At 39.9% G+C, this 11,499-nt stretch overlaps 1 protein-coding gene across 1 annotated transcript in view; it reads left to right on the forward strand.

The window, feature by feature from the left end:
* sacm1la (SAC1 like phosphatidylinositide phosphatase a) overlaps positions 1 to 11,499 on the forward strand; it is a 92,327-nt gene that overhangs the window by 42,245 nt on the left and 38,583 nt on the right. Inside the window, exons 6-14 of the mRNA XM_062056768.1 lie at positions 4,455 to 4,514; positions 8,466 to 8,499; positions 8,607 to 8,708; positions 8,854 to 8,939; positions 9,019 to 9,105; positions 9,186 to 9,254; positions 10,878 to 10,957; positions 11,218 to 11,316; positions 11,381 to 11,499. The exon at positions 11,381 to 11,499 is cut by the window's right edge and continues 20 nt beyond it. Of these exons, the coding sequence (XP_061912752.1) occupies positions 4,455 to 4,514; positions 8,466 to 8,499; positions 8,607 to 8,708; positions 8,854 to 8,939; positions 9,019 to 9,105; positions 9,186 to 9,254; positions 10,878 to 10,957; positions 11,218 to 11,316; positions 11,381 to 11,499 (736 nt within the window). The remainder of the gene's footprint in view (positions 1 to 4,454; positions 4,515 to 8,465; positions 8,500 to 8,606; positions 8,709 to 8,853; positions 8,940 to 9,018; positions 9,106 to 9,185; positions 9,255 to 10,877; positions 10,958 to 11,217; positions 11,317 to 11,380) is intronic.

The raw sequence follows: 11,499 nt of genomic DNA on the forward strand, positions 1-11,499 counted from the left end.
CATACGTAGACCATCTTTTCTGTGTGAATGGGAGGGCCTGGCTGGCGTAGGCTACTACTCTCTCCAGACCACCATCCTCCTGGGCCAGCACTGCTCCAACAGCGTCTTTAGAAGCGTCTGTGTACACTTTAAAAGGAAGTGAAAAGTTAGGCAGTGTAACAACTGGTGAGGAGGTGTGTACTTCCTTGAGGTGAGTGAAAGCAGCATCGCAGTCAGCTGACCACTCAAAGGGCACATTTTTCCCTGCCAGGCGATTCAGTGGCACAGCACAGGCCCACAAAGGCCCTGACTTCTGAGGGGGTACGGGCCATGTTCTCACCTTATCAGTGTTTCTTGGGTCAGGCAGGAGACCACATCTAGAGACTACATGGCCGAGAAATACCACGTGGTCCCGGGAAAAGTGGCACTTTCAGGGATTTAGTTTTAGACCCGCTAATTGGATTCTGGACAGGACTTCCTCCAGGTGTACGAGGTGGAGCCTCGAATGTACGGCTATAAATTAATATATCGTCCAAGTACACCATACAAACGTGCCACGGCAGACCTCTCAGGATGAGCTTCATCATGCGCTGAAAGGTGGCCAAAGAGTTAGTCAAACCCATAGGTATGGCCCGCCACTGATCCATCTCTCCCAGCTCGAGACCGTCCAGCAAGCGCCGAAACTTCTCCTCTCTCTGCGCGATGGCTCCATAATCCGGGAACCAGCCGGCTCACATCAGCAGCAAACACCTCCAAGCGATAGGCTGGCCCTGAAGCGGTCCATTAATTGTCTCTGTCCAAAAGCTGCCCCCAGTCTCTCTTTAACTGCAGCATAGTCTGATTTACTCCCATCCAGAAGGCTGTCCCACAGCAGAAAAGCTGACATACTGAGTGAGACGAGTTGGGAGAATCCTCACCAGGTCCTCATTGCAGCTGCGGCCGGCTAAACGCCGTTGCGCTACGGCTACTTCCAACTGCCTCGCCCAGCTGAGAAAACTCTGGCTCCCATCGCCGGTGAAGGGAGCGGGTAGGTCAACTTTGACATTCATGCCGTGTGAGTGTCTGTCAAACAGCGCCCTGCCGGGCTTAAAAGGGTCCTCGTCACCACACCACATGTCCGCAATATAGCTTAGCAGCTAACTATACTGGTGCAGCTAACTGGAAACGAACGAGCCCCGTGTAACACTTTCTTCTTTTGTTTTCAACACAGCGGTTAATCCTACCGCTGCCACCAATGTAGCCGAGTGTCCTGGGTTCGCCTATACTGTGTATCTATCTAATAAAATGATAAACGGGAGACATTAGAGCAGGTCCGGTAGCCACCGCTTCTTTTTAATGTTATCTCCACACACTTCCTTCCACCGCCACACACTCCCCTACGTCACAGCCCTATGGCAACCCTGGAGGGACAAAACTCCTCCTCCTTACATAACACTCTCCGGTAACTTCGGACACCCTGTACTGTTTGTTACACTATGATTGTATAAAAAATTGTTAATGCCTCTGGACATCAAATTCAATGCTTTTTAATGACATGTATGATCTTAATTTTTGCTGAATTCATTTAATGACTTTTAATTGTTTGATTGATTGATTGATTGAAACTTTTATTAGTAGGTTGTACAGTACAGTACATATTCCATACAATTGACCACTAAATGGTAACACCCGAATAAGTTTTTCAACTTGTTTAAGTTGGGGTCCACGTAAATCAATTCATGCCCCGCGGAAACTCTGTATGTGCATTTCTTTAAGGGGCTAATTTAAACTTGTTGCGCGCCAATGATAAGAAAGTATTTTGCTGCAATGCCAACAAATTACCTCAGTTTGATCTAAAGTCCCATCAGAGTGTGTTCTGAAGTGAATTTGGCCGCCTTTCATCACTCATCTTTGCACCGTGTAACAATAGGCGCCGACTTCCGGGTTTCCATGCTGCCATTACAAATGGTGTGATTAATTTTGATTCATTTATAATAACGCAGTATTTTTTTTTTTTAAATCACATGCGTTAACGTTGACAGCAGGGACCCCAACGATGGAGATCGAACATCCAGCAACTTCCCTGTTGAATCATCCCCCTGAGGGATGAAAAAAAAAAAAACAATACAAAAAAAAGAATAAAATACAAATAATAATAATAATTTAAAAAAAATATATATATAAAGTTAAAATATCAATAAATTAATTGTTACAATCTTCCTTCAGTACCATAAGGTGTACACTTGTTAATGTATGATTTTTATTTGTTACTGGAATTGTAACAGACAAGTAGTGTGGACAATGTACGTGTGGTATTGGGGAAACACCTGCATCATCTTGGACTGATAGCTTGGATGGCTAAGCTGCCTGTGGCGCAGCAGAAAGTTTGATATGGTGATACGTATAGATGGTGTCTATACGTGCTGGCCAATACCCACGTTGATCAAATACGATAACAACACGAATCATACATACTGTTTTTATTTTGTAGTGCGTGATATTGGAAAAGACTTGATTAAGTAAACTTAACAGTAGAGAACTGGAGGTATGAAAAACACTAACCTATTCATTGTTAACTGTGTAGAATGGACTTATGTTGTCTTTAAGTAGAAGTGGAGTTTTTTTTAGCGACACCTAGTGACCACAATAATTAAATTAAGCTCATGATGCGAGTTGAATTATGAGGACATGTTTGTTATTGATTACTTACACATACGCTTTTACTTTGGAAACTTTTTATCTGTAAATAATATGCAACTGTCATTATTTGATGGTTGTTTATACTTACAAGTGTCTATGTTTAGACTGCTGGATGTCCAAATGCGTCCACAATCTGGCCCTGGGATAGTCCAAGATATTTTAGATTTTTTATTATTATTATTTTTTTATCTGCCCTGTCCGGCCAATCAGGCAAATTATATTGTTGATGTATATGCTACAATCTGCTGTACAGATTTACTTTACACAATGGAAGTGTGTAATACTTCTCTTGTTGCCTTATTTGTATTTTACTTAATTAAATGTATGTATACATATTCAGTGTTTGATGCAGCCGGAGCAGGACGGGATGCAAAGAAGAAGGGGAATTTGTGGGAACAGCGGCTGGGCAGTGCACATAAGAATACATGAAAACAATGACTGTGGATTAGAGTTTAGTTGCAGTTTAGCCTGTGTAAAAAAAAAAAGGCAAATATATAAGTATTAAGGGGTTGCAGAGGTATTGTGCACATTGATAAGAAATACACTGGGTTCATCTTAACCAGGGGTCTCAAGACACGCGGCCCGTGGGCCAATTGCGGCCCGCGAGACGTTATTTTGCGGCCCGCACCTTAATATGAAAATTTAATGTTAGGGTGGCCCGCGTTTTATATGAATGCCACTTGACTGCGTCATACTTGCCAACCCTCCCGATTTTTCCGGGAGACTCACGAATTTCAGGGCAACCATTCTCTTGAATGTCTGCCGATTTTCACCCAAACAACAATATTAAGGGCGTGCCGTGATGGCACTGCCTTTAGCGCCCTCTACAACCTGTACAAACAGTGTGTCAGCCCAGTCACATGTTGAATTTGGCTTTTGTACACACACGTAAGTGACTGCAAGACAAACCAGGTCAACAGCCACACAGGTCACACTGAGGGTGGACGTATAAACAACTTTATCACTGTTACAAATATGCACCACACTGTGAACCCACACCAAACAAGAATGACAAACACATTTCGGGAGAACATCCGCACCGTAACACAACATAAACACAACAGAACAAATACCCAGAATCCCATGCAGCCCTAACTCTTCTGAGCTAGGATATACACCCCCGCTACCACCAAACCCCGCCCCCCCCCCCCCAACCCTGCCCCCCCACAAATCAATCCCCCCGCACCTCCGTGCGTCGGTTGAGGTGGGCGGGGTTTGGTGGTAGCTGGTGTGTATATTCTAGCCCGGAAGAGTTAGGGCTGCAAGGTGTTCTGGGTATTTGTTCTGTTGTGTTTATGTTGTGTTACGGTGCGGATGTTCTCCCGAAATGTGTTTGTCATTCTTGTTGTTGTCGGGAGGGGCACTGAAATTCGGGAGTCTCCCGGAAAAATCGGGAGGGTTGGCAAGTATGTTGCTAGGGCGGGATAGCCATTCAAAGAAGGTAAATTCATTAAAAGTGCATGTTAGATTTTTTAAAGAAATCTTGTCTTGCGGCCCAGCCTCACCCAGTTTCTGCATCCAGTGGCCCCCAGGTAAATTGAGTTTGAGACCCCTGATCTTAACCCTCCTCAAGGTTTGGTGGAAACTTCAGTCATTTTTTTGCATATTCTTAACAAATCAACAGTCATGACAAGCCATGGGGTTCCATCCATCCATCCATTTTCTTCCGCTTGTCCCTTTTGGGGTCGCGGAGGTTTTATTAATTAAATATATCTTTGTTACAATACATTTACAAGTTTACCCAAAAGTGAAAGACAGGATGTCTCACTGATTTTCTCTTGCTTCTTGTGTTTTAGGCCGATCAGAGGTTTGTCTGGAATGCAAATCTCCTCAGAGAGCTGACAGCACAGCCAGAGGTAACATAGCTGCCATCTCTTGAGGTGGCCCTAGCTTTCTTTAAAATGGATAATCGAAATCAAAATGTTTTTTTATTTTTACACATGCAATATATAGATCAGACATCAAAATGCGAAATGACACAACCAAACTGCGCACCTATGGCTATTTTCGGCACTCTGCTTAGTTTCTATTTCCCCTCAGCACATTCTAGAAATAAGACTTATAAATTAATAATAAGTATAAATGCTTGATATTGCGATTTTTTCTGACTATCTCATATATTGATACTGTCTAACACTTAATTGTATGTACTTATATCAATTGATATATGCATCAGTTCTTCCCTCCAGGAATTTGTCATGTTGCAAATGCACCAATCCACGCAAATTCAACCAATTCCTGTGAATTTATGCGCGACATTGAACCTTGTCCAATGCCCTCAACTTTTTGTCAATCAGCTTAATTTTCTGCATATAGATTTGTCTTTAAGTTGTGTAGACAAAGCAGGAATACCAACATGTAATGATATCTCAACTCTTTATTGCTCAAACTGCTTAACTGTCCTCCAATGCAAATCAGACCTGTCTATAGCAAAAAGCCACTAAGTATGGAGGTTAATATGTGTCTTTATTGAGAAAGCTTTCTTTTGACACTGAATTTATGTAACTGATTTTTTTGCGTTTGAATTTTGTGAACTGAATTTGTATACATCAAATTATGCTTACAATTTCATTGAAAATAAATTCAGTGTTTTAAAATTCAGTGTATAAAAATTCAGTGTCGAAAAAGGTACTTCTTCAAAATGCAAGACTCTCTTCCAGTACATTAAGGCTGAAGCAATCGATCCCTAGCATACTTAGTTGCAAGTGTGTGGATGTTGGAACGGTTGGAATTGGTTGAGAAATGTGGGATATGAAGTGGTTTCATTTTCAATGGAGAACATACCTGGTAATTCCGGGTAATCAGGGATTTTTCGGAACTGGGAAACATGCTGGCTTGAATGTCCAGGGTGAGTGGAGTGTGTGGATGTTTTAACGATACGTATCGGATTAGAAATGTGGGATATGCAGAAATTTCTATATTTCCCTAAATGGGTAGACGTTCTTGGAAATTCTGGTTGATCAGGAAATGTTTAAAACCGGGAAACATGCTGGTTTTAATGCCCACGGTGAGTGGAGTGTGTGGATGTTGGAACGGTTCAAATCGGTTGAGAAATTGGGATATGGAGAGGTTTGTATATTGCCTATTCATTTTTAAAGGGGAACATTTCTGGTAATAAGAGAATTTTCAGAACCGGGAAGCATGCTGGCTTGAATGTCCAGGGTGAGTGGAGTGTGTGGATGTTATAACTGTTCAAATCGGATGAGGCATTGAGATATGCAATCGATTGTATATTTCCCATTCATTGTCAATGGGGGGAACATTACCGGAACTTCCGGGAAATCCAGGAATTTTTGAAAATATTGACTGTAGCACCATTGTCCAAGATTATATGAATGGCTTAGTGTTGGAACTTTTCAAATCCGTTTAAAAATATTAAAGTAGTAACAATTGGAATTGAGAATGGGTTTTTCAGAATTTCTGGAATTTCGAAAAAATCTGGAATTTTTAGGAAAAATAACATTGCTATTTTTGTTGTCCTGATTATGTGAAATATATTGATGGTGGAAAAATGTGGACTGTGAAATCTTTCCAGCAAAAGGTGTGAAAATAGGGCTTTGGAAAACATGGAATTCTGGGAAGTCCTGGAATTTTTTGGAACCTGGAAATTTGCTGGTTTCAATTACCAGGATGCGTGGAATGTGTTGAAGGTGGAATGGTTTGAATTGGTTGAAAAAAATATGACAACAAACACGGCGAAACATAAACGCAAAGGGCAAAAAACATTCACGTATTCGGTACAATATCACTGGTCTGCAGAACTTCGTTGTAGAAATCTGCCTCCGTCTGACACTCTTTTGCTCTGTAAACAAGACCTGCCCACTCTGCCACACTCTGTTTATTCCCAGGACTTCGTATGTCACTCAAAATTGCAGATTCAAACCATTGGAATCATTAATTTTAATTATGTTGTATTATGCCCAGTTAACTGCTTTTTACATGCTGTTTTGAAAGACCCGTGTCACGTGACCTCCAACTTGACACCTCATTGGCTGGTTCCGAGACAGGATCGATTGCTTCAGTCTTAATTTACCCGAAGTGAATCTTGCTTTTTGAAGCAGCAAATTTTTCAACACTGTTTTTTTTACACTGAATTTTTATGCACTACATTTTAAAAGACTGAATTGGTTTTCAATTAAATTGTAAGCACAATTTCATGTAAACAAAACAAAAAAAATCAGTTCACTAATTTAATACGCAAAAATTTCAGTTACATAAATTCAGTGTCAAAAAAAGCTTTTGTAATAAAGATTACTTTTGTATTTATATATTTATTTTACCATTATTTATCTAGGATAAGGCTATTATAGCATATTATGATTGCCATGCCAACCTAGCAAAGAGCAAGCAGCATTTACATGCTAGAAATGTTGATGATGTGATGATAATGTCTCATTTGCTCAAATTTACCAATCAAAATTATCACTATAGATTGCTCTCAACAGTCCACAAATACTAATGTGTGTAAATATATGTGTAAATGTGTTGTTGTACATTGTTTAGATGTACAAACACTTTTGAAGCATAATACATACACAGATAATGCAATTAGTGGGCGACAGAGGACATATGGATGCCTTTGGTGGTGTTTCTTTCTATAATTATAGTTTAATATTACTTTTATTAGTTTGAATTAATTAAAATAGTACACTACTTTGACAATGAGCTTGGAGTATGTGCTTTTACTGTCATCAAGTGTTTACTTAAAGTATTTTTGGTATAAAATGAGTGAACTATCAATACAGTATTTGTTTTCCAATTTTTGTTGAAATCTTGTGCTTTTTTAGGTTAAGATTACAAGGAACACTTACAGCATCGATAACAAATTCATATACATTAAACTCATACAATTTAAATATACCGCGCAAGAATTCCCATTCATGTCAGCAATTCAATTTCAAATGTGTAACTAGTATGTTATTTGAACTCATTACAGGTAAAGTGAGATATGTCAAGCCTTAATTTCTTAGACTTTGGATGACGATAGGTTACGGTTTTTGAAAACCCTAAAGTTGCTGAGATTTTTAATTTGAGGTTTTCATAAGATGTAAACCATAAACATTGAAATTAAATATTAAAAAATGTCATATTTTAGTTTGACCTTGTAAATGTCATTGCTGCAATAAACAAACTTTTCTTGATATTACATTTTTTTAGTTTCACCTGAATTCAAAAGTTGATTCAATGGTATTAAAAAAAAGCCTCAAAACATTGCACCTTTTGCCACAACTTTTTGAAAAAGTCGCATTGATTTCAGGCATCATCCTGGAGGTACTGTCTTTTCTCAAGCTGTCAGGCCACATCTCGTGTAATTAGGAAAAGAATACGATTATGATGCCCCATCTCATTTTTTTTGCCTATGTATGTTCTGTAATTAGGTGTTTCACTATACACAAACAACTATTTGCGTTCTCAACCATAACACAAAGCTAATATATAAACTTTTTCTTCTAATAGCACATATCGACCTAAATTACATCTGATTGGTTTTAGCGTAGTAAAGAATATCAAGAGGCCTTTCACGTCCTTAAAAGGTTCTGTATGCGGCCCCGAGTGGAAAACGTATGGAAAATAATACCAAAGCCAAAATCCAAGAGGATATGTAGTGTTTTTTGATGCAGCATTATTCTTGCACCTTGGCGCAGGAGTGCTCTAAATCTTGATTTTTAGGGTGTTTTTACTGCCACTATTTTTAAGACTGCATAGGACTGTTTTAATCTGCTCAATATGTCTCCTTTAAGAATCATGTCTTTTTGCTTAGCAGTGTATTTTTCCAATTAGTCCTAACCAATCTAACTTCTTCTTAGCTCCACAGGTTTGCACTACCAATGGTACATGGATGTATCCTTTTCTGTGAATATTTAACTAAAGATATGTACGAGTAATGTTCACTTTTGTACTTTAAATTGAACTCTGAATAAAATAGTCTCCTTAATTTGTTGGTCCAGTCATTGTTATGAAACCTTGTCGAATAAATGGAAAGATCTTTGAATGGATCCTAATATCCCGGAGAAGCTGCTTCCGAGCAGGTGTCAGATACTATGTCAGAGGTACCTATTGCTTAGAAAATAAAATATGTATTATTGTGATGGTTTCATTTGTTAGATGATCTTTGTTAAAACGTACCTCACTTTTATTTTTGCGCATTAATATTGGCAAATGGAGAATAGGTCAGGTCTGCTCTCTTTTTTTCAGGCATTGACTCTGAAGGCCATGCTGCTAACTTTGTGGAAACTGAGCAGATAGTTTTGTATGAGGGAGCCAAGGCTTCCTTTGTACAGGCAAGTATAACAGTTGTGTCAGGTGAGCTTTGACTGGCTTGATAGGTTAACATTGACAATTATATTTTTTGTCCCACAGACACGAGGTTCTATGCCCTTTTACTGGAGTCAAAGGCCCAACCTGAAATATAAACCTAAACCTATCATCAGTAAAACAACCAGTCATGTAAGGACATGACTTTGTGTGTTGTTATTTTAATGAAGACCAGTGATTACTGTTGCTAACCACCAACTGACATTTTTCAGATGGATGGTTTCCAGAGGCATTTTGACTCACAGCTCCTCATCTATGGGAAACAAACCATTCTTAATCTGGTAAACCAAAAGCTTCCTTTTGTTTTTTTGTAACAGAAATATGAAAGTGTTCTCATTCATCCATATTCCGTATTGTCAGGGCATTCAATGGCCGCAACTGGACTGTTCAGTTTATCTTTGAAGATATTTTTAGAACAACGGAATGAGCTTGAAAAATGCTCTGGCAGTGGTTTATATTTCAAGATCGCTGATTTGCGCATTTTGCTGTCAATCAAAAATGGATTCAGCTTCAGACAGATCATCCAATCTTTATGCAGAAGCTTAGCGTCCAGGCCAGCTAATGCCAGGCCCACTTTCATTCACTTCCAGAGACCCAGAGCGTCCGATGGGCGGGACTAAGCCGAGCATTTATCCAATTACCGTAATTTCCGGACTATAAGCCGCTACTTTTTCCCCTCGTTCTGGTCCCTGCGGCTTATACAAGGGTGCGGCTTATTTACGGCCTGTTCTTCTCCGACACCGACGAAGAGGATTTCGGTGGTTTTAGTACGCAGGAGGAAGACGATGACACAATGATTAAAGACTGACTTTTCATATACCGGTAGGCTGGTTATTTTGATAACGTACAGGTGAGCACTTTGTATTACTTTGCACCGTTGTATTATTTGTACTCTGCACGAATGCTGTTCGCCATGTCAAAGATGTGAAAGTTTGATTGAATGATTGAAAGATTTATTGTTAATAAATGGGACGCTTTGCGTTCCCAAACAGTCATCTCTGTCCCGACAATCCCCTCCGTGGTAGCAGGAACCCCTATATACTACGGTAATTACACATCAAAACCCTGCGGCTTATAGTCGGGTGCGGCTTATATATGGAGCAATCTGTATGTTCCCCTAAATTTAGCTGGTGCGGCTTATAGTCAGGTGCGGCTTATAGTCCGGAAATTACGGTACTGTCTAGTTTTGCTGCAGTGGAACAACCCACAATGCTCCCTTATTGAAGTCAATGGATGCTCAGCTTCAACACAGTTGAATGCACTGTGATGTTACGAGAATGAATGAGAAGAAAGTCGCGTCAGCTGTCCTGAAAGTAGCTGATTCTGAACTTAAGTTGAACGCATTCTAGCGCATATTTAGCCAATTAAGTGTAAGCACTAAGTAAAAAAAAAAGTTAACTTAACTTTAACTTTAAATATTTGTTTCAGGGGAAGCTGAGCTTGCATTGCAGTCTGTAGAGGTAGCGGTCGTAGCCTTCTCATATCCGATTTTCTCATTGTTGTCTCAATAGGTGCTTGTTGATTAGTTGTACAGGCGCTGTACTTCTGTGCTGTTTTACAGTATTTGCATAATGCAACATTTAGTTACTCGTCTGCATCTTTCCGTCTCAGGAGACGATGGGGTAGATCCAAAAAGAAGGTGGGGGGTCTCAACGGCACTTTCGGGAGTGACTAAAGAGTCCGACCCGTGAGTGGTAGTCACGGTTGCACTTGGTGCACACGATGTGGTTGACTACTGAGGTTAACGCTGGCTCTCCTTCCATCTTGATCTTTTGTCAGCCAAGTCCGCACTTCGACATAGCTTGTCATTTCTGTTCCTCACTCAATGTGTACCAAGTGTAAAATCGGTTTGCTTCTGTACTGAACCAAATGTTCCGTACCAAAAAAGTGTTGTTTTTTTCTAGGTAAATCAGAAGGGTTCCGAAAAGCCACTAGAACAGGCATTTGCCAAGATGATATTCAGTTTGAACAACGGTATGCTCAGGTAAGTTGCGCTAATTTCCCTATGCTACTTTTAGATTTTAAAGACAGCATCCATCCATTCATCCATTTTCTACCGCTGGTCCCTTTCGGCATATCCTTCCGAAAACATTAGCTCTGTGGTGTACATGTTTTCAATTTATTTTATCTTTGTTCTAAGCATTGTGGTACAGTAGATGTTGTCATTTGACATTATGCAGATTATTTATTTCACAGCTTTTAAATAATGATCCTTTTTCAGAGCATGATGTTCTCTTTACTCAGTTACATAGCCTTTGACTTCCACAAAGAGTGCAGCCACATGAGATGGGATCGTCTCCAAATCTTGGTGGAAGCTGTTGCTGAGACACAAGATGAATACAGGTATTACAAACATCAACTCTGTGGGTGACATTTGGTTATATTTTAGTTACCTGTCTGTGTGCAGTTACTTCATGGTGAACTCAGAAGACAAGGCACTTGTCCAGCAGAGAGGAGTCTTCCGCAGTAACTGTATGGACTGCTTAGACAGAACCAATGTCATCCAGAGCTTATTGGCACGACGCT

This window comes from Entelurus aequoreus, linkage group LG08 (assembly GCF_033978785.1).
Source record: "Entelurus aequoreus isolate RoL-2023_Sb linkage group LG08, RoL_Eaeq_v1.1, whole genome shotgun sequence".
NCBI lineage: Eukaryota > Metazoa > Chordata > Actinopteri > Syngnathiformes > Syngnathidae > Entelurus > Entelurus aequoreus.